Source organism: Pistacia vera, unplaced genomic scaffold, assembly GCF_008641045.1.
Source record: "Pistacia vera cultivar Batoury unplaced genomic scaffold, PisVer_v2 Contig127, whole genome shotgun sequence".
NCBI classification, from domain to species: domain Eukaryota; kingdom Viridiplantae; phylum Streptophyta; class Magnoliopsida; order Sapindales; family Anacardiaceae; genus Pistacia; species Pistacia vera.
This window is the reverse complement of record NW_022195325.1, coordinates 342,049-369,588: the sequence shown is the minus strand read 5'-3', so window position 1 is coordinate 369,588 and position 27,540 is coordinate 342,049. Positions and strand designations below refer to the sequence as shown.

Below are 27,540 nucleotides of genomic sequence, written 5' to 3'. Positions count from 1 at the left end.
CAATTAAAATTCATTTTAACCCAATCAATTATGGCCAAATAAATGAAAAATACACCAAGCGGAAAATATAACTGCGATAAAGTATAATAACTAGATATGTGGGAAGCGTCATAGTTCATGCATAACTGACTAAGAAGAAAATCAGTAAATAGGTTTGTAGGGGTAATAAGTGTTGGAGATCCCACATCGACTAGACACGCTCAAGCCAATGGGTTTATAAGAGTGGACAATCCTCCCACTTAATGAGGCCTTTTGGGTGAGGAGTTAGGCCCAACTCCAAAAAGTGGTATCAGAGCCAACCCCATTTGAGCTGAGTGATTGACCAGCGGTGGGCTGCCAAACTACCTCCATTCATAGACAAGTGGACCATATGGGCTTGACCGTGAAGGGGAGTGTTGGAGATCCCACATCGACTAGGCACGCTCAAGCCAATGGGTTTATAAGAGTGGGCAATCCTCCCACTCAATAAGGCCTTTTGGGTGAGAAGTTAGATCCAACTCCAACAAGAATAAGTCTTAACAAATACCAACTTGCAGCACAAGGGCCTTAATAACTACCTTGTCATGCAGAAAAAGGATGTGCAATGCACATTTGGACCACCATAAATCTTATATAAGTAACAAAACACTAGATAAATTTTTCAAGCAAAAGCTATTCAGCATCATTCTAGTTGTGCATCTTATTCCCCCATTTTGTCACAAGTTGCATCCTTATGAAATAAAATATAAAGTAGAAATTTACAGTTTCCAGAACTCTGTGCCCCCAATTGTGGCATTGATTCAGAGATTTTATATCAAAACAATGCATTTTGACGCTATTATCTTCTAAGATATAATAAAATCTCTGGTAGCAAAAGATCTGCATTAATATGACATAAGTTTTTTTTTTTTTTAATTTCTAGTTATTTTAACCAAAGGCATAGTTTTAAATATTGGATGGATGAGAGATTTTTGTGTAATCTTTGTTTGATGTTGATTCGAAATTTGTTGATGATATTTGACTGAAGATTGTTGTACGGTAAAAATTTCGTAAACTGTCAAAACTGAACCAATCTGACCCAATTTTCTCAGTTCGGTTTCAATTGAAGAAGGCTCCGGTACAGTTGGGTGTTTGAAGGAAAAAAAAAATTCAATCGGCTTCGGTTCCATTCAGACCAAAAACCAATATGTAGTGGCTTTATGCAAGTACAAAGCTAAATTAATATGCTCACCCAGAGAAATTTGGAAAAATAAATCCTGTGTTGATATCAAAATCATTAAAAACAAACTCCAAATAAAATTTATGCAGATAGCAAATATTAAGGCAAATGAAGAACTTAATACAGTCAATGTAAATAAGATGTACCTGAAGAACGTTGTCTGCATGTTTTGAAATTTTGATGCAATTGTTTTGCATGACTTCTGCTCCAGCAATGCCTGCAACAATGACAACAACGTTAAAGCAAGGAAGGAAATGGGAGAAAGGAAATAGAAGAAATGATTTAGAGAGGACATAAAACTCACTTCTCCAACTTTATCAGAAGATCTTGATGAAATAAATTCCGATCCAGAAGCAAATAATGGTGACAGAGCATCTAAATCTCCCTCTTCAAAGACAGATAGATTCAACAAGGACATCATTGTTAGGATGCAGTCTTTAACTAAAAAATCAAGCCCAACAACATAACTTAATGAGAGCAAGCCTGAAAAATGCAAAAACATCCATTTGGATTCTTTATGCCTTATCGGGTGAGTTTTCATCACATCAAACACAAACTTCTGAATTGGTAGACAGATATTGAATTGCCGAAAACAATCAACAATATGCACTACGGATTCATATTTCTTACATGACAGAACATCCTGCAAAGTTTTCAGACAACCTGAATTGCTGATGTGCCTCAAGCACCAAATTGCTTGCAACATCGAACTACTCATTAACTTCAATATAGAAGCCAGGAGACATATATCTTGGGGACTTTTGACCTCAATACACCACAAAGGATCACGCATATTATCAGAAGAGCATCTATGTACAATGGAAGTTAATATTGACAACATTTTATCTTTGTATGATTTATCAAAAGCATTTAGGCTCTCCCTTATATATGCAATAGAGGCATCCATCAGGTCGGATTTTGTTCTATGAGCTGTATTGTTTACGTAACAATCCAAAGATTCGTTAAGCTTTGTAACTAGATGATCAATTTTGTCCTTTGTAGCTGGCTGAAGATAAGATTCAAAAGCCAGTTGACTACTTCCAAACATACACGATTTGACACTTTAACTGTTACTACCTATAGGAAGGTCATCCATATGCAAGTTGGAAAAGTGGCTTTTGTACAAGATAATGGACCTCTCCAATGCTGTTAGGTAGCAATCCATGATTGCAAGATCTGGATTTAAATACTCAGAACGTATGCAAACACCAATTGCTTCAGAGAACAATAAAATCAAATATGGCTGAAACATTTTAGGTGCAGAATGCATGATAGGGTTAAGAAGCAACGATAAAGATACAATCAGGCTCATCTCGGGAGTCCTAAAATCTTTGCCAGGCTGCCAAAATAAACTGTTGACGAAACATTCAAATGATTTGTCACCAGAAATCGACAGAATAAAATATGCAGTAATCACCTCCATCACAGTCCCAATATCATCATGACCAAAATGGCACATGAATAGCATTTCACTTGTGGAAGACGCAGAATCAATTAGCAAAAAGTACTCCCTCAATGACTTATGCATTATATATACAGTGCCAGGAAACACAGCTGCAAACTGGTTTCACACTTTCTGCAACTTCTCCTCCCCAATGATCCATCTTGACAACCTACTCGGATCTTCAGCAAACAATTTACATGATGTCGGGATGATCCGAAGATCAGCACCAATTTGATCCCACTCCCTGAGGACTGCTTCCATCTCTGCTTCGACAACATCTTTGTCAAGTCTATTCATTTCTACAACATGAGAATAGTGCATCTCCCTCTGATGATCATTTTGGAAGGGTTCCATCGCTGGGCCCTGCAATTCCAAGAGTTGACTATAAGAGCTTGTTTCCAGTACATGCCCATATGCATCAATTATGAAAATGATTAGAGCTAGCCATATTTCATTTTCCCTCAAAGAACATGAAAACATTACCTGGCATAGTTCAGTATAATGTTTATATATCTCACTGCCTTCATCTTGATCACCGAGCAGTGTTCCACCATACCAACCATTGGCTTCATCAGCAAAGATCATTGTGAGATACCTAGATAACCACAAGACAATAAATAAAGTTACAAACAAAAATGAAAAGAGATGAGAAAATCAGTCACAGAAATGAACACTAAACATTCCCATTTTAAAGTGCCATCGCCATTCTGAATTTGGTATTTGTATTTGTGTAAAAACTCTAAACCTTCGGTGATTTCTCAAAAGAACAAATAACCCTTTAGTTTATCAAAAAAAAATAAAAGACCCCTGACATAAGTCTAATTATACATGACAGACACGTAACACACATAGACTAGTGAAATCCCGTATTTTCTTTTGATTTTTAAGAGCTTTCATTAAACGGCCAAAAACTTGAGACCCCCAGTCTTCCTCAATACAAATAACCCTATACTTTTTAGGTGAAATTATCCAAATGTAATAATTAAATTTACAAAAATAGAGGGACCACTTATAAATTAAGCTCCGTAGTTAGGCCGGGCAATGTGGCAGTATGAGTGAAGAAACTTGGTGAAAACTAGCAACCTATCCATTTATAATCGAGAAAAAGCTCATTTGTAATTTCTATATGATTCAAAGTTTCAAAGAATTAATCAAATTTTTTTTTTTATTATTATTATTTTTTTTATTTTTTTTGCTTTTAAAAAAACATAGTAATTCAGCATGAACGACTTCATCTAGAAAAAAATTCAATCTGACCCTTCAACTTAAATTTACCTTTAAAACAATATTTTATCTATTCCATCAAAATCATATTAATATAGGTGCACGGGATGAAATAAATTAAACTTTTATGAATTCTTCCAAGGTTTGTTCTGACATATTCTAAGAACATAAGATAAAAAAAAGTTTACCAACGTATTTTTACACTCAAAAATAATTTTAAAAAAGATAACATAAGCAAGAGTTATCCGTATTTTCAATATATCTCATGGAGTTTAAAATTATCTATTTTTTATCTTATTTTATCTGATCTTTTGCATCATCAATTACCATTTTAGCCTACAACTGCTCAACTGTAACGGAAATTTCATTAGCATTTGATTAACTTCTTTTTTTTTTGCCTTCAGAAAAAAAGGTGGAGGTTATTTGTATTTTCAGGGAATGACATGGGATTTAGAGTTATTATACTTTCGTAGACAATTGATAACAGATGATGTTAAGTGAATTCTAGAGTGAAACTTTTAAGTAACATTTTAATGTGTTTAAGATTATAAATCCAGATAACCTACACATGTATAAAATGTTCTTGTATCTAAGATTTAATGGTGGTCATCTCCAACAGATTGTGTTTGAATTAAAACATAACAGCCGTGTCTGAATCAACATACAACAACACTAATCAATAAATCTAGGGCTACCTACATATCTAAAAAGGATGAAAATTTCTAAAACCCTCAACGTTAATTGAACAAATTAAAGTCAAAATCCCATTCCAACTTCACAAATAAACTGATAGTTGCGTATAGAATCATGTCAAAGATACTCCAAGCATGCATATTTGCTACATAATGTATACTGTAGCCAGCCAGGTTTCACCTAAATCATACCAATAACTACATGGCCCATAAGAAGAGTAGAAAATACATGCATTGTCACCTTTGGCTTTCGCTCTGTAAATAAACGTGCTAAGGATGAATATTCACACACACTTCTCATTCATAGCTTAAAAGGATACATATTTATATACACTTGTAGTGTTCTAAACTAGGTAGGTGATCAATCTCTATTAGGATACAAGTGATCCCTTAATCCAGGATTTTAATGTGATCCCTATAATCTAGGAAGTTATATACATCTATAACACCCCCCCTCAAGCTGGAGTATAGATATCAATCATACGCAGCTTGTTACAAAGATAATCAACTCGAATCCCAGTTAGAGCCTTTGTGAAGATATCTCCCAATTGTTCTCCAGTCTTCACGTACCCAGTGGAAATCAGACCTTGTTGTAGTTTCTCACGGACGAAATGGCAATCGATCTCAATGTGTTTTGTTCGTTCATTGAACACTGGATTAGATGCAATATGAAGAGCCGCTTGGTTATCACACCATAATTTCACTAGTACTGAAGTTTCAAGGCCTATTTCAGTCAGGAACTGATATATCCATATTATTTCACAAACAGCTTGTGTCATAGCTCTATATTCCGACTCTGCACTTGATCGTGACACGAAATTCTGCTTCTTGCTCTTCCATTATATTCAATTTCCTCCGACAAAGACACAATAGCCTGATATGGATCTTCTGTCTACCTTGGAACTTGCCCAATCTGCATCTGAGAAACATTCAATATGAGAGTGACTATGATTGGCAAATAATATACTATGTCCAGGGGCTCTTTTCAAATAACACAAGATCTGCTCCAAAGCCGCCCAATGATGAACTGTTGGGGAGGCCATAAACTAACTGACAACACTTACTGAATATGCAATATCTAGACGAGTCACCGTAAGATAGTTCAACTTCCCAACCAATCTTCTATATTTTTCAGGTTCTCCAAATAGTTTACCATCTTTCGTAAGCTACATATTAGGAACCATCGGAACACTACATAGCTTTGCCCCCAATTTCCCTGTCTCAGTTAATAAGTCGAGCACATATTTCTTCTGAGAAAAGAGTATACCTCGTTTGCTCCTTGTAACTCTAACCCCCAAGAAATACTTCAATATCCCTAAGTCTTTTGTGTGGAACTGGGTATGGAGAAAAAACTTAAGAGATATGATGCCCACACTATCACTCCCAGTAATAACAATATCATCCACATGCACAACTAGAAGAATGATACCAGTTTCAAACCGTTTGTAGAAAACAGAATGGTCAGTTTTACATTTCGGCATACCAAATCTCTCAACAGCCTGACTAAACTTTCCAAACCAAGCACGAAGACTCTGTTTTAAACCATACAGAGATTTGCGAAGATAACATACTTTCTCATACTCCCCTTGAGCAACAAACCCAGGAGGTTGCTCCATATATACCTCTTCCTGAAGATCGTCGTGAAGAAAAGCATTCTTGATGTCTAGCTGATGCAAAGGTCAATCATAAGTAGCTGTCATAGAGATAAACAGCCGAATAGAGGTGAACTTAGCCACAGGGGACAAAGTATCAAAATAATCAACTCCATAGATCTGAGCATATCCTTTAGCAACCAGACGAGCTTTTAGTCGAGCAACTGATCCATCTGGATTAACTTTAACTGTAAACACCTATTTGCATCCAATTGCATGTTTCCCTTAAGGTAAATCTACCAATTTCCAAGTACCATTGTCATCTAAGGCATTCATTTCCTCTATCAGTGCATTACGCCAACCAGTATGAGAAAGGGCTTCATGAACAGTTTTAGGGATAGTAATAGAATCAAGGGAAGCAATAAAGGAGCATGATGAATGTGACAAATGATCATAAGAAACACAAGAAGAAACAGGATAAGTACACTGTCATTTACCTTTTCGCAATAGGAAGATCATCACTTGAAACTGGATCGAATGACGAAGAAGTTGGTGCCGGACATGAAACAAGAAGAGGTGGACGATGAGAGTAGACTTTGACAGGAGCAGGATTAGAGATAGGAGCCGATGCAGGAAGCTTAGGAATAGTGACAAGGTCAAAGACAAGAGCTGGTTCAGATATCGGTGTAGGGAAAGTGAAGGTATAAACTAACAAATCATCATTATCATCATCCTTCTGACGATCTACAGGAGAAGAGGGAAAGTATGGTGTTTCTTCTAAAAAGGCAACATCAATGGAAACAAGATACTTATTAAGACTTGGACAATAACACCGATATCCTTTCTGAAGTCGAGAATAACCAAGAAAGACACATTTTAATGACTTGGGATCTAATTTAGTGACTGATGGTTGAACATCCCGAACAAAGCAAGTGCTACCAAATACCCTAGGTTCAAGAGAAAATAATGCTTTGTTAGGAAAAAGAATACTGCACGAGGTCTCACCATGAAGGACAGAAGATGGCATGCGGCTAATCAAAAAGCAGGCGATGGAAACTGCATCAGCCTAGAATGGTTTAGGAACATTCATTTGGAATAATAAGGCTCTGGCAGTTTCAAGAAGATGTCTGTTTTTCCGTTCTGCTATTCCGTTTTGAGATGGAGTATCAACACATGAAGTTTGATAAGAATGCCATTCTGAGTCATGTAACTTTGAAAAGAAACTGACATATATTCTTTTGCATTATCACTACGCAGTGTATGAACAGAAACATTGAATTGAGTTTTAATCTCAGTACAAAAAGCACAAAAATAAGAAAACAAATCAGAACGATTTTTCATTAAGAATAACCAAGTCATACGAGAGTAATCGTCCACAAATGTAACAAAATATCTAAAACCAGTTTTAAACAGAACTGGACAGGGACCCCAAACATCAGAGTGAACTAATTCAAAGGGAGAATTAACTCTTTTATTGACTCTAGGACTAGAACTGACACGATCATGTTTAGCAAACTGACACAACTCACACTCTAATGTAGACACTTTATTAAACTAAGGACACAATCTCTTCAGTGAAGGAAGAGATGGATGGCCCAAACGACAATGTGCTTGAAACGAGGATGCAACGCTAGAACAAGCGACAGGTGTAGATTTTGGTCTGTCGAGAATATATAAACCTTCAGATTCATGTCCTTTACCAATAATCTTCTTCGTCATAATATCCTGAAATAAGCAATAATCAGAAAAGAATAAAACACAACAGGTAAGAGCACGAGTAAGTTGGCTAACAAAAATCAAATTGAAAGAAAAATCTAGTAAATGTAAGGCATTTGACAAGGGAAGCTATGGAGTAGGGGTAACTATGCCAGACCTAAGAACGTAGGATGGTGACCCATCTGCTAAAGTCACATTCGAAAGGGTTTTTGATTGATAAGTAGCAAAGAGACTGGGATTACCTGACATGTGATCTGTTGCACCAGAGTCAATGACGAATTTGGAGGATGAGGAAAAGAGACATGTATGTGGCTTACCTAAGTCAGCCATAGCCGTGACAGGAGTATGTGAAGCTTTTAATAATTCCTGGTACAATGAAAACTTGGCAAATTCATCTGCAGAGATAAGAACTGACTGATCCGAATTATCATTTTTGGATGCAACATGGGCAGAGGGATTTCTTTTATTTCTGTTCTGAAGCTTTCTACAATCACGCTTCATGTGTCCTGGCTTATGGCAATAGTGACACACAATTCCTCCCATATTACTATTTGACCCTCCTCCTCTGTTGCCACTTCCAAATTGTGATCGCCCAACTTCATAGTCATTCTTTTGATTGACAAGAGCACCACTAAATTGAACCGGTGGGGTACCTTCTGTGCGAAGTACCCTACTAAAGACATCCTGCAACAAAGAGATCTCTGGACTGGCTAGAACCTGAGACTTAGCAGTCTCAAATTCAGAAGGAAGACCTGCAAGAAAACTCATGACTGCCATTTACTCCCGTTGTTTTTATTGAACTTTGGCATCAGCACTGAAGGGTAACAACATGTTCAACACTTCATAAGTCTTCTTAAACTCCATAAAATAAGAAGTAAGAGACTTATCTTGTTTCTCTGCATGGTAGAATGCCTTACACACTTCATAAATATGAGAAACATTCCCTTTTCCAGAATACAAAAACTCCAAATAATCCATCAGTTCTTTAATAAACTCACAATGATTAATTAGGCCAAGTACCTCACCGTCAATAGAGTTCTGTATTTGTAGAATCAACCGAGCATCATCCTGGAGCCATGTCTTTTTCGAATCATCCTCAAGTGGATCATCAGTCATATGATCATCTTTATCAATACTCCGCAAATACAGTATAATAGTTTTACTCCAATCATGGTAATTAGTTATACCAATGAGCTTATGTTCTGTAATTTTCGACATCGTTGGTATCATTTCCATTACTAGCTTTCTATCAGACATGTCTTAAACAGACGATAATCCCAATGCACACTAACAAACGGTTAAAACAAAGCGAACTAACCAAATTTCAATGACACACCAAATCAATCAACAGCCCCCACCAACCAGAGGCCACAGCACAACAAAAATCCAATAACCAAACGAAAACAAAGTGCTGAAAGATCACAACTAAATCCTCAGAAATATCCAAACAAAGAACAGTAGTAAACCAGTAAGAGATTACCCAATCCAGCATGAAAATATGCTGTACAAGTACCGACGAAGCAGACGAAGAGAATCGAAAGGGACATCAACGGTGGACACGCTCTCACGCGCCGGCGCATGATACTGTTCACCGGAGTTTCAGGTGGCGTGTGGAGCTCACACGCGGGGATTCTGATGGCCGAAACTCGGGGTTTTGCCGATCGACGGCTTTTGAATCTCCCTAGGGTGGTGGTGTTGAACAAATCTCAACCTAAATAGGTGTTCCCAATTTGAAACCCAAACCCTAATTTCCTAATTTTGAAACTCAAACCCTAATTACCTTTTCAAGGCTCTGATACCATGTAAATAAATATACTAAGGATGAATATTCACACACACTTCTCATTCATAGCTTAAAAAGATACATATTTATATACACTTGTAGTGTTCTAAACTAGGTAGGTGATCAATCTCTATTAGGATACAAGTGATCCCTATAATCCAGGATTTTAATGTAATCCCTATAATCTAGGAAGTTATATACATCTGTAACAGGCTCAAAACAAGCAACTTGAGGGCCAACCTAGCTAGTGACAAACTGAGTTAGGTTAACTAAGCTATAACATTGAGAAACAGCATCGAAGTGTCCTTCTATGCCAAATGGGAATGCTTTAATTATAGAGAAAATTACCTCTGGAAGACACCTTCGTCATTTATGTCATCAACCGAAGAAAGCCAATTCAAGTCACAGAAAGTGTCGGCTCTTATTTCATTATGAACTTCCCGATTTACAATTTCATGTGATGTAACATTGGGAGCAGACACACTTCCTTCAAGCTTTCTCTGGCCGAAGAGCCAATTGGGACTCTTCAACTGTATTTCACTGTATAAGAAACTTGCCTGAGTTAACAAATATAAAATAAATTGCCACACAAATTCTCATATTTGCACTGGCAAGATCAAAGTGTTAAACAAACTAAAAATAAGATAATGAAAATACTTTATGCAAATAACTAAGAGTGATGAATAAAAATGCGGACACAAAACAATGTAAACAAAAGGAGCTTATTTTGCAAGTTATTAAGTTCAAACAAGTACTCTAAGACTAGTGACCAAATGAAGAAACTAAACATGCTTATGAACTTGGTGGAGAGACAAGCCTCTTGATCTAAGGTGATCCACACAGCTACACAACAATACATATAACAAATAAGACTATATTAAAAAGGTAGAAAAACTTGAAATCATAAGCTTAGAGGGAAAGTATGTCCTCAACAGCAGAACAAAAGAGATGGAGGAAGTCATAAACAGGACCAGAAAAACTAAAAGAGTAAACAGATCAACATCTTTTAAGAAATGAGATAGAAATTGTGCACAAATGCAGAATGAGAAAGGGAGGAAGATTCACGCTGCATCAGGTGCCATCACCTGGTCTTTGGTCTGGTGCACTACAAAGTCTTTAACATTTTTTATTGAGCTACGTGTTTTCGCTATCAATTTTTTCAAAGAAAGTCAATTTTAGCCGAGAAAAATCTTCTCTTCATGCCGGAACAGGGGCAAGAATCATCCCCTGTCCTACAGCTTTAACAGTAGCTTCCAAACTGCAAAGTGGATAATTGAAAGAGAAAAAAAACTAAATTCTAATAGGATAACATATCTGCCACTGTGTGCCTAGTTAGTAAATACGGGTACGACAAAAAAAAGGTACGAGAATTTTACAGGTATAATACAACAAACGATGAAAAATACGTTTATAAAAATTCGGCCATGAAATTCAGATACGGGAAAAATACAGTACAAGTATATACGGGCTTAATATGATACATTGTCAATAATACGTTTTGAAAAATACGGCAATATCAATCTTAGTTTTAACACTTTTATGGACTACCTGGTTAAAATCAATATAACATTTCAAATGCAAAGTATTCAATTAACCAATAACACAAATACACAATATATAACTGATATTCAAATTATAGTCTCCAGACTCAAACACAATATTTAGCCAAGATTCAACTATAGTGTCAAAGCAAACACATAAGTCATAACAAAACCAAAATTCAAAGTCGAATTAGAGCTCCAAGCAAATAAAATACACAAATAATACAACAAAGATTCAAATTATAGTTTATAACAAAAACTCACAAAGTACATAAACAACAATAAGTCAATAACAACTCAAAAAAGAGCATCGTCCAACCAAGCAATATCATCATTATCCATTAAGTCATCCATGTAACTCTCAACTCTAGAAGGCTGAGAAGGAGGAGTAGCAACTGTAGAAACTGCACCTCTTGTAGGAAGGTAGGTGTGCATATGAGCCAAGCCAAGCCGAGCAGTGGCTGGCTCGAGCTCGGCTCGTCAAGAGAAGGGGTGAGCTCGAGCTCGTCGAGCTTCGGCTTGTGAGCTCGAGCTCGACTCGGCTCGGCTCATTAAGTTTCGAGCCGAGCCAGGCTGAGCTCGAGCTCGAGCCAAGCTCATTTTCATATTTTTGAATAGGTTGCAGATTTGCAGATTTTTGAATAGCCAAGCTCCGAAATTTAAAAGTAGCTAAAGTTGCAATAAAAGCATTTGAATTGGTTGGAGATTTCTCTTCACAGCGTGTTGTAATGGGAAATTAAGATTAGTTTTCAATTTTTCATAGCATTAAAATTTATTCAGGCAAACCACATAGTTTTGCAACTTAATATAAAATCATGCTACATATCAATTAAAATAGCTGAAGATAATCTTGAGACAAAATAATTTATATGCTTGTCAATATCTGTGTCTTGATCTTAATCAAAGCTTAAACCACTCAATCAACAGTTCTGAAGTAAAAGTAAAAGAACAACAATCAGTTTCAGACTGTAAAAAACTAGACAAAATTCCATCTTCCTTCTGGTGTTATGCCTTTGTGCTAGACAAAATTTTCAGACTATCTTCCTTCATCAAAACCTTTCTTCAACATCCTGTGCACATGTAAAACATCCCCAATCATTGAAATTTGCATACAGCAAACAGATTATATTCAATTTTCAGAAATAGTAACACACTCCTACAAACTAACCATCACAAGGTAAAGAAGCAAATGTCATGTTTATGTGAATAGGAAGTGTTTCTCCACGTTTCAAGTCTACAGATATCTGCCAAACACTGTCAATTCATGCGTATCCTCATGAAGTACATAAACTGACATGTGTGGCTCATGATTTTTACCCGTCTGCTCTTTGTTTTCCAGTTGGAGGTGTCAACAGAACACCAAGTTCTTTCTGCAGCAATTCAATGAATACCTCTATTGAAATTAAAAATGCAACAATATACAATTGCCACAGATGCCAAATGAAGAAGCAAATTTCAACCTTTCCAAACCCAGCATACACATGCATATCCACAGACAACTACAAACATATACTCACAACAATCAAACAATCAAACATATTACCAAGAAGCAAATTTCAACCTTTCCAAACCCAGTATATACTGACTTTCATAGCTCAATACCTCTACAAAATTAAACCCAGTATTTTCACATCTATCTTTGTATATATATATAAACCAAGATCAATATGAGAACCTATCTACGCCAATCTTTGCTGAGCAAAGTAATCTTCACGACCTTAAACATAACATTGTAAAGAAATCTTGAAATTTGCCAGTCAATAGATTTAGAGATTAAAGTAAAGAGAACCTAAAAATGACAGATCTGAAGCCCATAACAGTATGAAAAGTGCTAAAATTGAAAGAAATGTAAAGAAATAAAAGTAGAGAAGGGAACCTTGAAGAAGACAGAGTGAAAACCCAGATCACGAATCCATGTTTGGTGAGTGAAAGGAGAGAGCGGTTTGAGAGAGTTTATAAGAAGATTTTGAGTTGAGTGTATGGGTTTGAGCGAATATACGCCAAAGGAGAGAACGAGCTGTGGTTTAGTTTTGCGACTGCTGTAGGACGACGACTGTTGTGGTTTAGTTTTCATTTTAGGGTAATGGAAATTGGACGCGAGCTCAGATGAACGAACGATCGAGTAACGAGCTGAAAAACTCGATTGACGACGCGAGCTTCAGCAAAGATCGCGAGCAGCTCGAATCGAGCCCCATCTGCTCGACTTATTTTCGCGAGCCTGAACTTGCGCTCGAACTCGTCATCTGCTTGAGGATAGTCGAGTCGATCTTCCACTCATCACGAATCGATCCCGAGTTGCTCGCGAGCAACTCGGGTCGACTACACCCCTATAGGAGGGGCACCTCTTGTAGGAGCGACACCTCTTGTGCGGCTACCATTGATAACAATCCTCAATGGGTTTGTTGGGTTCAATGTTCGCAACATTGACACATTAAACCCTCTTTGATCACCACGAATATTGTTATCATTTCTCTCCACCAACTTTTCTTCCACAGACTCCACATGACCCATCTCCCCTTTCTCCACATCCCTCACTCTCTCTTCTTCTTCTTCATCATAATCTTCATCTTCTTCCTCTTCTTTCTTCCCATTCCCTTCTCTTTCTTCTCTTTCTTCTCCTTCTTCTTTCTTCTGACTCTCTCTCTCTTCCACCTAACACACACAAAAAAAAAAAGAAAAATAATATTCTTGTAAGTTCACAAGCATGTAAATATAATATTAATTAATAAAAACCAAAACTTTACATAAACATGACATGAAGACATGCAAATGAATTAAAAAAAGGAGAGTAGAGTTATTGTTTTCGTTATCTTACAGGAGGGTCATTATCTTACAGGAGGGTCAGCAGCACCCATGGCGGCAGTGATGACGTCAGATAATTTACAAGAAACGACGGCGATGGAGTTGGTGAAGACGTCTAAACTGTTGTTGGATTTGATTTTAGATTGTATTATGATGATGATGTTATGTTACTGCCCAAATGCTTTGTCCCTGTTTTGACTGTTACAACATTATCAATTCTTTTTTATTACCAACACTAAAACGACATCGTTTTGGGGTGACCAATAATGTTTTTTTTTTTTTTTTTTTTTTTTGGGAATAATTCGCGAATTATACGGATATTCATATTATATGCGTATAATTCAACAGCCCTTATAAAATACGTAAATACGCTTTTTATACGCGTATTTACTAACTAGGACTGTGTGTGAGTAAGAAGAGTCAATTAAGCTTATAGCTTGTCCAAAGCAAAGAACAGATACCTACCATTTATCAGGGAATAGGTCATCACCAATCCCAGAAACGTGAAGATAATAATCAGAATCCAATTCCCATAGAGCAGGTTTCCCTTCCTGTGGTTTAAAATAACCCAAAAATCTGGTAAAACCAACAAAACATAATAGTTTCAGAACATAAACAAGCTGACGTAAACTTCAAAACCAATTTAATTTACAGCCAGAGCATTGTAGCACATTTCTATCTTTTCAGAGATAATTACTAAGCCTTTATGGAATAAAACTTTTAAGGATAAGGGAAAAGCAATTTAAGCCTTTATGGAATAAAACTTTTAAGGATAAGGGAAAAGCAATTTAACCTTTATGGATTAAAACTTTTAAGGATAAGGGAAAAGCAATTTAGAAATTTAAAATTAAAAATAAAATATGACAGTAGAAATATACAAATTTATTGCATCTTGCTTTTCACCATCGGTGTCGCTTGATAGACTTAAGAAATTTCTAGATTGGGTAGTAGCTCTCCACCTTCCCTGCCTGGAAAGAAGGATGTATTGTATCCAAAAAAGGACACACACTAGATGTGCAAATTCAATAGCCAATAAATGCATTTAAAATTAGCATGTCAGAGAATCATACAAAATTGTGAGCAGCAAGACACCATATTGTTGTGCAAGAGCATCCCCCATAAGAGCTGGAGCTATGCTGCTATTAGGGTCAACTTTTGGCATGTCTGTCAAACCCATTGCATGAAGCTGGCGGCCCAAAGCAGCAAGCCCATAAGCATACTAGGCACCATCATGGTTGTCTTTTCTATTTTGTTGGCCAAAATCCACATCTCTTCTCAATTAATTGTAGAACTTAAATTCTCACCACTACTTGCAAGCCTTGCAAGGTCCCCTGAGCTGGCACGCAACTCTCTTAGAGAAGCATCTCTGCAAGAAACAGACACAAAAAAAAAACAACGTTAGAATTTTGAAAATCATAATACGTGTCTTGTCTAGGCACCTAATAAAGTTTTACGCTGAGATAGAAAACCAAACACAACCTCAAAGAATAGGCTTCCACAAACCATGTATTTATGCACCTGTTAACAGTTTACATAGTGTCTCCAGAATATTGCCAATAACAGAATAAAAATGTTCACATATTTAAGCACCTGTAACAGTCAACATAGTGTCTCCATATATTCAACTCCGGTTTTGAATTAAAAAAAAAAAAAAAAAAAAAAAAAAAAAAAAAAAAAAGATTCCAAAGTATATATAGCCATCATGTTGTTTAAAGGGAGAGTGCCAATAACAGAAATGAATATGTCGTCCGCATACGATACCTACACTTAATCAACATGCCAATATTATCAGTAGAAGTGAAGAAAAAAGGAATGTGAATATAGAATTTGTAATATTTTGTGAGGAAAGAAAATAATTAATTTTATGGCTTCTATAAAAGAATTTAATGTATTCTCAGAGGAAGTACTCAGTCAAAACTTCAAAGTGCTAAGTTGCTTCTCCCAGATTTTGAATACAACTTCTTTAAGAAAATTTTGCCCTTCCCATCCATATTACTTAGAAACTTACTCACTTAGAATTGTTTTCTCCATGGTTGTAGTCAGTCCATCTACAACTTATGTGAAAAGAAATGAGAAAAGCCATCTCCTCCCATTCTTCCCCCTTTGTCTCCCATTTATGATATACAAAGCAATATCCAACGTCCCCAGTTGTAGTCAATCCATCTACAACTAATGTAAAACAAATGAGAAACCATCTACTCCCTATTCCCCCATCTACTCCCTTACCCCCCCTTGCCTCCCATTTATAGATATAGAAAACCATAATTCAACCTCCTCTAGCTCCCCCCCAAAGAACAAAGTCCATCAACCCAATCTAAATGCTAAGAAACCTTTTCAAAATCTATTTAACCACCATCCCTTCCAGCTTTTTCTTCCTACATTACTCAACTTCATTGGCCCCCAACGCAACATAAAAATATTTGTGTGCCCTTGGCAAAGGCTCATTGTGGAGTGGAGGCTTAGCACTTCTTTCTTTCAGTCTAGTAGGCAATTGAAACAAATTAGTAGCCTACAATGGATTAAATACAACCACCACCCTAAAGTTTCACAAACGGAAAGCTAGACACTAACTTTAGGAGTATTATACAAAATCACCCTTAATGTTTGAAAATTATTCAAAAACCACCCCTATTGCAGAATCTTTTAGTCTACCATTAACAAACTATGAAATATCACTTATACCCTTAATTTATATCTTAGTTAAAAACAATTAGATAAAATCCCAAAACACCCTACTAAATATCACAAACTTTGTGGTGTCTTTAATATCCCAAAAAAAAAAAAAAAAAAATTCTATTTTCCTCTCCCCCATCTTTTTCTCTTTTTTTCAAATCCCTAAATCCTCCCAACAAATGGTGACGAGGCCAACGGTGTCCATGCCAATGGTGGCCGAATAAGTAGTCCAGTGTGACCGCCGCACAACCTTATGTGACGCCCAGTATGGTTGCATCATGGCCTCATGTTGTTGCCTGCTATGGCCTCGTCACAGCCTCAAGTTACTACTGGTGATGGTCAGTGACGACCTTAAGCTACAACCAACTTGGGCCGCTCACGACCTTATGCAGCAACTACCACCACCATTGCCCACATTTCAGACAACTACCACCAACCACTTTCAAATTTTTTTTTTAATTATTTTTAATTATTTTTTTGGGTCAGATTTTGATTTGGTGTTTATACATGTGCTATGAATGTGGGTTTTTCTATGTTTTTGCCTATCATTTGGTGCCAAATAAAAGAAAGAGTTGCCTTTACTATCCAAGAAGTCAGGACTATGTTTATTCTGCCTTTGAAATCTATATTCTGCTTACATGCATGGAAGGATATTTTGGGAAATTGCTTAGGATGGAGAAGGTTTTACAGGAAATAATAGGTAATGGGGAAAGATTTAAATACCAAACCTTAAAGAAGACTACAGATGTTCAAACTATTTATCAAAGTATCTAAAAACTAGAGCACAATTTAATCACCTTCCAGTTCGACTACGTTGTTGGTTTTCCTCTTAACGATGCTTGGTTTACCACCATAGAAAAAACCAGTCAAGTCAAGTGCTTCACTTGCCGCGTGATACAACGCGAAGTGCGGGTGTAAAAAAGCGTGGGAAGGACCACCAGGGTCAATAATATTAAAACAAGCAACTAAAGTGTAAGTGAAGTATGGGACAGGTGCGAAGATTATTGGAGGAAGGGTATTTCTGTTAGTAGAAGAAATGAATAAAGGGCAGCAGAAGGAAATAGGCATCGAGAAAGAAGTGAGGAAAAGGGGAGTAGCTGGCCCTCGAAGTCCAGCATATCAGTTTCTATTACGTTCTAGCTTGGTTTCTCTTTTTTTCAGTGTATTTATTAAACCCAGTAGTTCTTATTTGAGAGATGGTCTAGAGTGGTGTAAACAGAATTATTAATGAATACTTCTCTTATGTTATTCTGGAACTCTAGAGGTTGCTATAAATTGTTGTTTGTTTCGGTTATGGCTATTGTATGTGTGAGTGATTGAGAAATCTGGGTAGGTTCGCAACAAATTGGTATCAGAGCAGGTGTGTGCGTGGGTTATGGTAACAACAAAATGGAATCTAGGCTTGAAAATGTGGACGAGAGTGTAACGAATTGGGCGTGGATTGGGGACAATTCGTGAATGCATGGTAGAGATACAGAGTTGGATGAGGAAAGGATGAAGAAGAAGCTGGGCGTGAGGAACAAAATTCATCTAAAACATGGAAATCAGGAAGGGAGAATCAAAACAGAGTAAGTGGATCAGGAGTTTGGGAAGTCAAGTGAGTTGGGAGGAAGAAAACTGGAATTACCCATTTTCATGGGTGAAGATCCTTACGGGTGGATCTTTAGAATTGAAAGGTATTTTTCTCTGAATGGAATTCCTGATGGGAAAATTAACAGCGGCGGCAGTGTGCATGGAAGGGAAGCCTTACTGGTATCAGTGGATGGAAGTCAGAGCACCTGTAACATCGTGGCCATCATTTAAACTTGCTTAATTCAGAGATTCAGCGGATCTCAAGAAGTAACCCTTATGAAACTCTAATGGCCCTAAAGCAAAACAGTACAGTCGCTGATTACAGAAGAGATTCGAAGCTGTAGCTGCTTGTTTTGGTGGAAGAGAAGGAAGAGATCCTGAACGCTGCGTTTCTGAATGGGTTAAAGGCAGAAATTCGGCTGAGCTGGGTTGATCCAGCCCATTTCTCTTCTCCAAACAAGAAGAGCCCACAGAGTAGAGGAACGTAACTGGGCTTTAGAAAACTGAAGACAGGTCCAGCAAGAGCCAATAGTGGAATGGGCCAGGATTAAATGTCGGGTCAAACCATTTGGGATCCAGGAGTTTTAACCCGATATCCACCACCCGACCCGAGATTCAATTAAAGCCCCAAATTTGACTGAATCCCTAAATCGAACTCCTTCTCAAATTCTTCCTCAAATTCATTCTCCAATTTCTCAAATCCTGGGCGAAGAAACCAGAAGGTACTGTCGTGGGTTCATCCATGAATTCCTCTCCTCGCGAATACACTTCGCACAAACTTCAGATACTTCGACAGAACCATCCACCGCGACGGGAATTTCCCTTTCGAAAGATGACGGAGGCCGAAATACAGAGGAAAAGAGAAAAAGGGTTGTGTTTCAAGTGTGATGGGAAGTATTTCTTTGGCCATAAGTGTGGTGAGAAGCAATTTCAAGTAATCCTCGTGGATGAGAAGAAGAAGAATTGGATCCAGACATGGAAACCAGTGAAGGAACGACGACAGAACAAACCCAAGGTAATGTTGAACTTTCCCTTAGCTCGGTTGTGGGAATCAATGGCCCGAAAACGATGAAGTTGAAGGGCAGTATTATGGGTCAGGAGGTTATTATCTTGATGCATGGGGCTTCCCACAATTTCATTAGCCGAGAGTTGGTTGAGAAGCTGGGTATTGCTGTAGAAAGAACACAGGCGTTTGGAGTGAGAGTTGGTGATGATATAAGTCCGATGTGAGGAGAGTGTAAAGCAGTATGTTTGGGAGTCCAGAGGGTACAAATAACTCAAGATTTTTTTCCCTTTGAAATGAGTAGTGCAGATGAGTGTTAGGCATGGCTTGGCTTGAAACATTAGGGGAAACCACAATGAATTGGAGGCAGCAGGTGATGATTTTAAATTAGGTGAGGAAACGGTGACAATTGTAGGGGATCCTGCACTTAGCAAAACAAGGTTTCCTTGAAAGCCATGATCCGAACATTGGAAGTGAGGGAAATGGTTACATGGTTGAATTTGGGCACTGCAAAAACAGTCAGACGAAGGATCAGGTCAGTATACGCTGTTTCCAGTTTTAGAAACTTTCAGATCCGTATTTGAGCCTCTACCAGATTTACCTCCTAGCAGACCCCAAGCCATGCAATTAGGTTCTGCCAGATGCCCAACCCCCAACCTTAGGCCTATAGATATCCGTTTTACCAGAAAAACAAATTGAAAAATCATTGGGGATGTGTTAGCCTCAGGACTTATTAAGCCTAGTATTAGTCCTTTTTCCAGTCCAGTGTTGTTGTTTAAGAAAAAAGATGGTGGTTGGGATTTTGTGTAGACTATAGGCACTCAAAAGTGACCATCCCGACCGATTTCCCATTCCAGCCATTGATGAACTGTTCGATGAACTTGGGGGAGCTGAGGTATTTTCCAAGCTGGACTTAAAGTCTGGTCCTCAAATCAAGTGCGCTCTGAAGACACGCACAAGACGGCTTTTCGCACTCATGAAGGGCATTACGAATTCCTTGTTATGCCTTTCGGATTGACCAACGCCCCATCCACATTTCAACTTTGATGAACGAGGTATTCAGGTCTTATCTTCGGAAATTTATTCTGGTTTTTTTTGATGATATTCTTGTGTACAGCCAGTCAATGGAAGACCACATGCAGCACCTCAGTCTCACATTTCAGAAGCTACAGGAACACCAATTAGTGGCCAACCAAAAAATGTTCCTTCGGGCAACCCCAATTAGAATTTTTGGCCATGTTATTTCAGCAACGGATTGGCTGTGGATCCCTCTAAATTGAGAGTATCGTCGACTGGCCCCGTCCAAAAGATATTAAACACTCAGAGGGTTCCTTGGACTGACCGGATACTACAGACGGTTTGTCAAAGGATACGGTAAAATCGCACTTCCCTTGACTAACCTGTTGAAAAGGATGCTTTGTTTGGGGTGAGCAACCGCAGGCCGCATTTGAAGCTCTAAAATCCCTTGACCAGTGTACCATTGCTACGCATGCGGATTTCTCTAAACAGTTTGTTATTGAAACAGACGCATCAGGATGTGGTTGGGAGCTGTCTTAATGCAGGAAGGTAGGCCTCTTGCATTTCTTTAAAGGACTGTCAGCCAATTCGAAACTCAAATCAGTTTATGAAAGAGAATTGATGGCTATTGTATTAGCAGTACAGAGTGGCGACATTTTTTGTTAGGCCGACGCTTCCTTATCAGAACTGATCAAAAAGCCTCCATTTCCTTACTGAACAGAGGTTGCTGAATGAAGACCAACAGAAATGGGTGTTAAAACTGCTCGGTTACAGTTTGAAATACAGTATCGGCCCGGGCCAGAGAACAAAGCTGCTGATGCCTTATCCAGGCGGCCAGAGAGTGTGAAATTAACGCCATCTCAATGGGTTTTTCGGAGGGTTGGAGGAATTGGAAGAGACCATCCAAAAAGATGACAAGTTGCGCAGCTCACCCAGCAACTTGTGGTCGACCCTCATTGCCATCCTCCTTTCAAGCTAATGGTAGACACCTTATGTATCATAACAGTTTAGTTGTTCCGAAACAAGGCCCCCATATCAAAAACTTTTGCATGAATTCCACTCATCCCCGATCGGCGGTCACTCTGGATTTTTCAGAACTTACAAAAGGCTGATGAATGTGTTTTATTGGGATGAATGAGAGGGATATCCGACGTAGTGAACTCCTGCAGTGTTGTGTCAACAGAATAAATATGAGCACTGCGGCCAGCCGGATTTTTACAGCCTCTCCCTATTCCCGTTCAGGTTTGGGAAGACTTTCTATGGACTTTATAGGGGGACTCCCAAAAGTGCACAATGTGGATACTATCCTGGTGGTGGTCGACAGACTCACTAAATACGTCATTTCCTCACACTCAAACACCCTTTTACAGCAAAGAAGTAGCACAGCCTTCATAAAGATATAGTTAAGCTTCATGGGTTTCCACGAACGATCGTGTCGGATCGCGATCGGGTGTTTATGAGCCATTTTTGGGGAGAATTGTTCAGGCAGGCTGGAACTAAACTTCATATGAGCTCGGCTTATCATCCGCAAACGGATGGGCAAACGGAGTTTGTTAATAGGTTGTTTAGAAACTTATCTCCGCTGTTTTGTAGGAAATCAGCCTCGGCAGTGGCCTCACTGGATTCCGTGGGCAGAATTCTGGTTCAACACTACCTATAGTAGCTCCACGGGCATGAGCCCTTTTAAAGCATTATATGGACGCGATCCTCCAGCATTGCTGAAATACACAGACCATAACTCTCCGGTGGATGAGTTAATCAACAAATGCAACCCAACAGCATTTACTTGAGCTTAAGGAGAACCTGCACAAAGCTCAAAACCGCATGACAACTTCTGCCAATGCAAAGAGAGGGATGTCCAGTTTGAAGTGTGAATCTGCCTACTAAGCTACAGCCTTACCGTCTGAAATCTCTAGCTTGCCGCAGTAATGAAAGCTAATCCCGGTTTTTATGGCCCCTACCAAGTCCTTGAGAAAATTGGTTTAGCCGCTTACAGGTTAGACCTACCAGAAACTGCCCGTATCCATAATGTATTTCATGTGTCTCAACTCAAAAGGTCAATTTTCCATCACCCCATTCAGCCTCTCCTTATCACTGAATGAGATTTGGTCTTAGTGGTTCATCCAGGAAGTGCTCAGCTCCGCAGGTTATCAATGGGGACAGGGAGGTTCTTGTTAAGTGGACAGGGTTACCCCACCATGAGACACTTGAGGAATATGACACCCTGAATTTGCAATTTCCTTCATTCCACCTTGAGGACAAGTGGCCTCCTTCGGGAGGGTATTGATACAACACGCGAAGTGCGGGTGTATAAGAAGCGGGGAAGGAGCCCAGGGATCAATAATATTAAACAAGCAACTAAAGTGTGAATGAAGGTAGTGGACAGGTGGCGAAAGATTATTGGAGGAAGGGTAAATTCTGTTAGTAGAGAAATGAATAAAAGGAGCAGCAAAGGAATAGGCATCGAGAAGAAGTGAGGAAAAGGGAGGTAGCTGGCCCTCGAAGTCCAGCATATCAGTTTCTATTACGTTCTAGCTTGGTTTCTCTTATTTTCAGTGTAGTTAATTAAACCCAGTAGTTCTTATTTAGAGATGGTCTAGAGTGTGTAACAGATTATAATGAAATACTTCTCTTATGTTATTCTGGAACTCTAGAGTTGCTATAAATTGTTGTTTGTTTCGGTTATGAGCTATTGTATGTGTGAGTGATTGAGAAATCTGGGTAGTTCGCAACACCGCGCCACCCAAAACAGATACAACATTGGCAGACTTGCTAGAAATCAGCAAAGAAAGGAGAAAAGGAAACAAAAAAAAAAAGGTTAGCTGACCTGAAATGCAGCTCCTTTCTTGCGTTTGATTGGATGATGATTACTTTGTGAGATAAAATACATGATTACCTCTTTGCAAACTTATGAAGTCCCAGTTTATAAATCAAACTTGTGTTAAGATACCCAACTGCATCTGCAACCTCATGCCTTAGCATCATTTCCCGCAGCCTTTTCAACGGTCTGCATTTTAATATGTAAATGAGCTCCAAAAAAGTATTTAAATGTGAGAAATGATTTAATAGTAACTAATATGTAAAGGCGGACAAAACAGAGAAAATGTTACGATACAATGTCTTTCCACATTATATGTGCTCTTAAAAACACTATTCGGATGGGGGGAGAACCCTCATAGCGAATTTGCGTTAATGAAATAAATAAACTGGAACAAACAAAATGAAGACATAATATAATTACAAAGAATAATGTCAAGCTTTCACTAACTTTTCCTAAGGTTTGGCTCAATTTTAAAGAAGTGTTTTTTTCTTTTTTTTTTTTTTTTTTTCTTTTCAACAAAGCCTCCATATGAAGGTTTCTGCTGGTATTATACAATTGTGTTATTGGCAGTTCTCATATATTTAATTGGGAAGAAATAAAAATTTTATCACGATGCTTGGATTAATGAGATAAGTCAAGCTTTCTTGCTAAGACTTCATTTATATCTTTGAAACTGAAACCTACAACAACAAAGAAAGAGCACCTTATCTTGTTAAAATCCAGATTTCAAGCATCACTAGTTCTATTTCTTTCCGATCATTATACAACAATGCTGGTGGGAACAAGGGATGCACGTAATCATCAACTCTCTTATATTCCAACAAAAATAAGTCTTATTTATGGCTAAAGAACCAAATCCCAATTCTAATCCTAATACGGCAATGAACTATGGATATTCTAATCCTAATTAAACAAAGAAACTGAAATAAAAGACTGAAATAACTAAGACACTCAATCCTAAAACATAGAAAGATAGAACTAAATATCCTTTGCATCGTATATGCTCTAGAACGCTTCCTAGCTGAGAAGGTTGGCTTGGTATTTAGGGCTTCCAAGTTCTAGTTCATCCACACGAAAATGAGGTATTTGGAAAATGGCAATGTTGTGGAGGATTGGTTGTGGTAATAGTCAAAACGAACCATTTCGTTCTATTTAAAGCAGAAATTAGTAAAGAATCTAGATTTATACCAGCATTCTATGTCATTGAAGATATCTGGTTTAAATGAAGAGCAGCTGATTGACAATGATATTAGCCACCACATATAAGGGTCTTAGTTTGTTTTGCTATCTAGCCTTAGCTCTGATTGATTATTGAGAATAAAGAAACTTCCCCATTCAAATTTTCTCTTCTCACTTCTCTAATTCCTCCCCTTGCTTTTCTATTCCATCATCTTCATAGTTTTCTTATTTTCTTCCTCAAATTTTCTCTCCTGACTTCTGTTCCTCCCCTTTCTTTTTCTCTTTCATGATCCTCATATGTTCCCTATTGTAACACTAGAGGATTTATGTTGACAGTTTGTCCTTGGTATTAGGAAAATTTGTTTATCTCTTGTAAAATCCCCTTTACATAATTCAACTATGCTTGTTTTCATAGCATATAACAAAAGATCATTTATAAAACAGAAAGAAGCAATTACCACACAGTAACCTACATAGCAAGTCACAGAAAGCATAAAAGTTCCTCTACTTTTTATATAACGGAACTGGAAAACTGTTGTCGATGATTTCTTTAGGTTTTGGCCATTTTATTGGTGGTAATGAATTGGAAACTTGACTATACATGGCCATTCTCAACTTTACTGTTTTTCACACCATGATCTGAAAAGGAAAAAAAAGTAATGGCAAGAGGAGTGCATCACTATAAAATAAAAATTAAAAAATAAGCAAAAATAAACTCAAGCAATTATTTCATTTCACGCATAAACATCCTGAAAAGGTAAAAATTCTAGAAAATAAACAATTATTCATTTTCTCATACAACAAATAGATAACCAGGCATGAGAACCAATTCTGGCTCTAAATTAAAAGACGAATTCAACTAGTAAAGATCACAGTGGTCAGAAAGGAGAAATAAGTAAAATAAAAAAAAATAAAAATTCTTTTAAGAATATATCCACGACTTTAAATTGCCTAGGTCCATAAAAATTCAATTAAAATTCATTTTAACCCAATGAATTATGGCCAAATAAATGAAAAATACACCAAGTGGAAAATACCTGAGTTCGATTTTCGAATGCGCCCCATCTGATTGAATAGAGACATGAGGAAGCATAATCAATTGCGCTCATCTATACTGTATATCGCATGACCGCATATACATCCAATTTGTCTTTGCTTGGTAACCAAAATCAAATAATATGACTCCAAAAACTTAATGCAACCTTTACAAAATGAAGAAAAAAAAAAAAAGAACTCAATTATGTACTGAAATGCACAGAAATAATAATATAATAGTAATAATAGAAATAATAAGGTCTTTAACCCCGCCCACCCCTCCTAAATAAAAAGACCTCTTGTTCCTGTCACTCCCAATTAAATTGAAGCAGGTTTTTGATTTCCTGAGGGGGAATAAACCACCGTATCCTCGTTGATATTTAGATCAGACGGCTCTGATAGATCAATTTTCAACACTCGAAAAAACCTCTTGTTCCTGTCACTCCCAATTAAATAGAACCTCTGCTCAAAAACACCCAAACTCAATTCAGTTGAATAGCCCTTAGTTTATCAATTATTTGAAAATTACAGTTAAAAGAACCCTCACCGCTCTGCTCTCCTAAAGCTTGAACTTCTCAAGGGAGCAGGAATTGGGGTCTATCTCGGGGTGGATTTTTGCGGAAGAGGAAGCATATGCAGGCAAATGAGATTTCGCCATTGAAATAAGCTTCATACTGATCTTGTCGGCTACAGATTTTGTTTATAGGATTCCAATTCCATGGTGAAGGGATTTCAACGGTCGGGTTAATTACATTTTGAAGTCCGGTCACACTTATTACATTTTAAAAGTTGTATAATGTTATCTCTATACCATTTTTATCACATAATGATTCTGTAATATGTTACAATCAAACAAAATTTTAATTATTATAAATTTTTAATATTATAATAAAATTATTATTGATAAAATAGTCATGAAGTAAAAGAATGGCATAAAATACTGGTGATATATTACTGTTTAAAGTTAGACCAAATTACATTTCCCACCCCTAATTTCAAACCATCTGTTCCACCCAATTTTTAAAATTCAAATATTATGCTTAACCGTCAAAGGGTATTTACATCTTTTTATGCAATATATATAAACTTGAATAAATAAATAAAAACTTAAATCAACCATAATCTCTCTCATTATTTTTTAAATTAGAAAAATAATCCAAAAACAGATGTTTATACAAAAAAAGAACAAAATTGAAAGTTTATATATTCATTTTTGGTATTTGTGAGTATCCGGCCGGACTAGTTTGCGCAAACCTCTTAAATAATACACTCAAAAGTCTTAAGCGAACTGTCAAGTTATTTAAAGGTATTTATGAAAGTTTAATGTTGATGATGTGAAAGTTTGATTTTGTATCACCCGGAAAACATTTTTATCATAAATAGGACACAAATTTAGAAGAGATAATAAGAAGACATTTAAAAATCTATTACTTTGACCGAAATTTTTTAAATTATTTTAATATATATGTAGATGATTTAATCTTTTCAAAATTAATATATAAATTCAAGGCCTTTATAATGTAATTATAATATTACATTATAAAGGCCTTTTTTCTAAGTCTATTTGGAGCAAGATCCTTATGCTTGCTGACCTCGACTATGTGGTTAGACCTTGGCATGATTACATCCCCCATTTGGCAAGGAAATCGAAAGGTAAGAGTCTAAAATTCACTTTGGGTAGGCTTTGTTTAGGGGCTACGGTTTATTGGATTTGGAGGGAGCAAAATTCGCGAATTTTTAGGGGTGACTATAAGGATTCCTTCACCATAATCGATGTTATCAAAAGTGTTGTGAGAGACAAAGCTATGGACCTTAGGAATGTCAAAGCATCCTACATCAATAGGAAGTTGGCGAATGATTGGGGCCTCCCTAGATCTATTTTCAAAGACATTCCTCAAGTTCTCGACACCGTTTGAAGACTGGATTACTGAGGTTTATGCAGAATGGTTTTTGCTTGGTTGTATTTGTATCATTTGTAAAGAGTTTGATCTCATATTTTTCTTTTCATGATCCTAACCTAGGGAGGTGTCCTATGGTAAGTGAAATTTTTGGTGTTCTCTTTGCTTTCTTCTTGGTGTTTATCTCCCTATGTGGTTTCAGATAAACCCCAAGAGTGGATGGCCATTTGTAGGCTTGTTTCTTTTGATTCCTATTTTCAGGGCATGTCCCAAAATAGGATGGTTGCCTTTTATTAGGCCTTTGTACATTCTTCTCTTATTTTCAGTGTAGTTAATTAAACCCAGTAGTT

At 37.3% G+C, this 27,540-nt stretch overlaps 1 protein-coding gene and 1 long non-coding RNA gene across 3 annotated transcripts; both read right to left on the bottom strand.

The window, feature by feature from the left end:
* Nucleotides 1–1,344: 1,344 nt before the first annotated feature.
* LOC116121652 (phosphoinositide phosphatase SAC1-like) lies at nt 1,345–15,034 on the bottom strand. The gene is made up of 7 exons (XM_031407594.1): nt 14,871–15,034; nt 14,458–14,568; nt 9,998–10,189; nt 3,126–3,237; nt 1,829–3,005; nt 1,503–1,585; nt 1,345–1,415 (listed from the first exon to the last, which is right to left on the bottom strand). The coding sequence occupies exons 1-5, from the start codon at nt 15,032–15,034 to the stop codon at nt 2,766–2,768; spliced, it is 819 nt and encodes a 272-aa protein (XP_031263454.1). The 3' UTR covers nt 1,345–1,415; nt 1,503–1,585; nt 1,829–2,765.
* Nucleotides 15,035–25,300: 10,266 nt separating this feature from the next.
* Nucleotides 25,301–26,066, bottom strand: LOC116121620. Of its 2 annotated transcripts, none has more exons than XR_004126754.1 (3): nt 25,840–26,066; nt 25,570–25,754; nt 25,301–25,459 (listed from the first exon to the last, which is right to left on the bottom strand). It is a non-coding gene; the product is annotated as an uncharacterized LOC116121620 (long non-coding RNA). The 2 variants fall into 2 exon arrangements; XR_004126755.1 differs by having other exon boundaries at nt 25,589–25,754.
* Nucleotides 26,067–27,540: the final 1,474 nt, after the last annotated feature.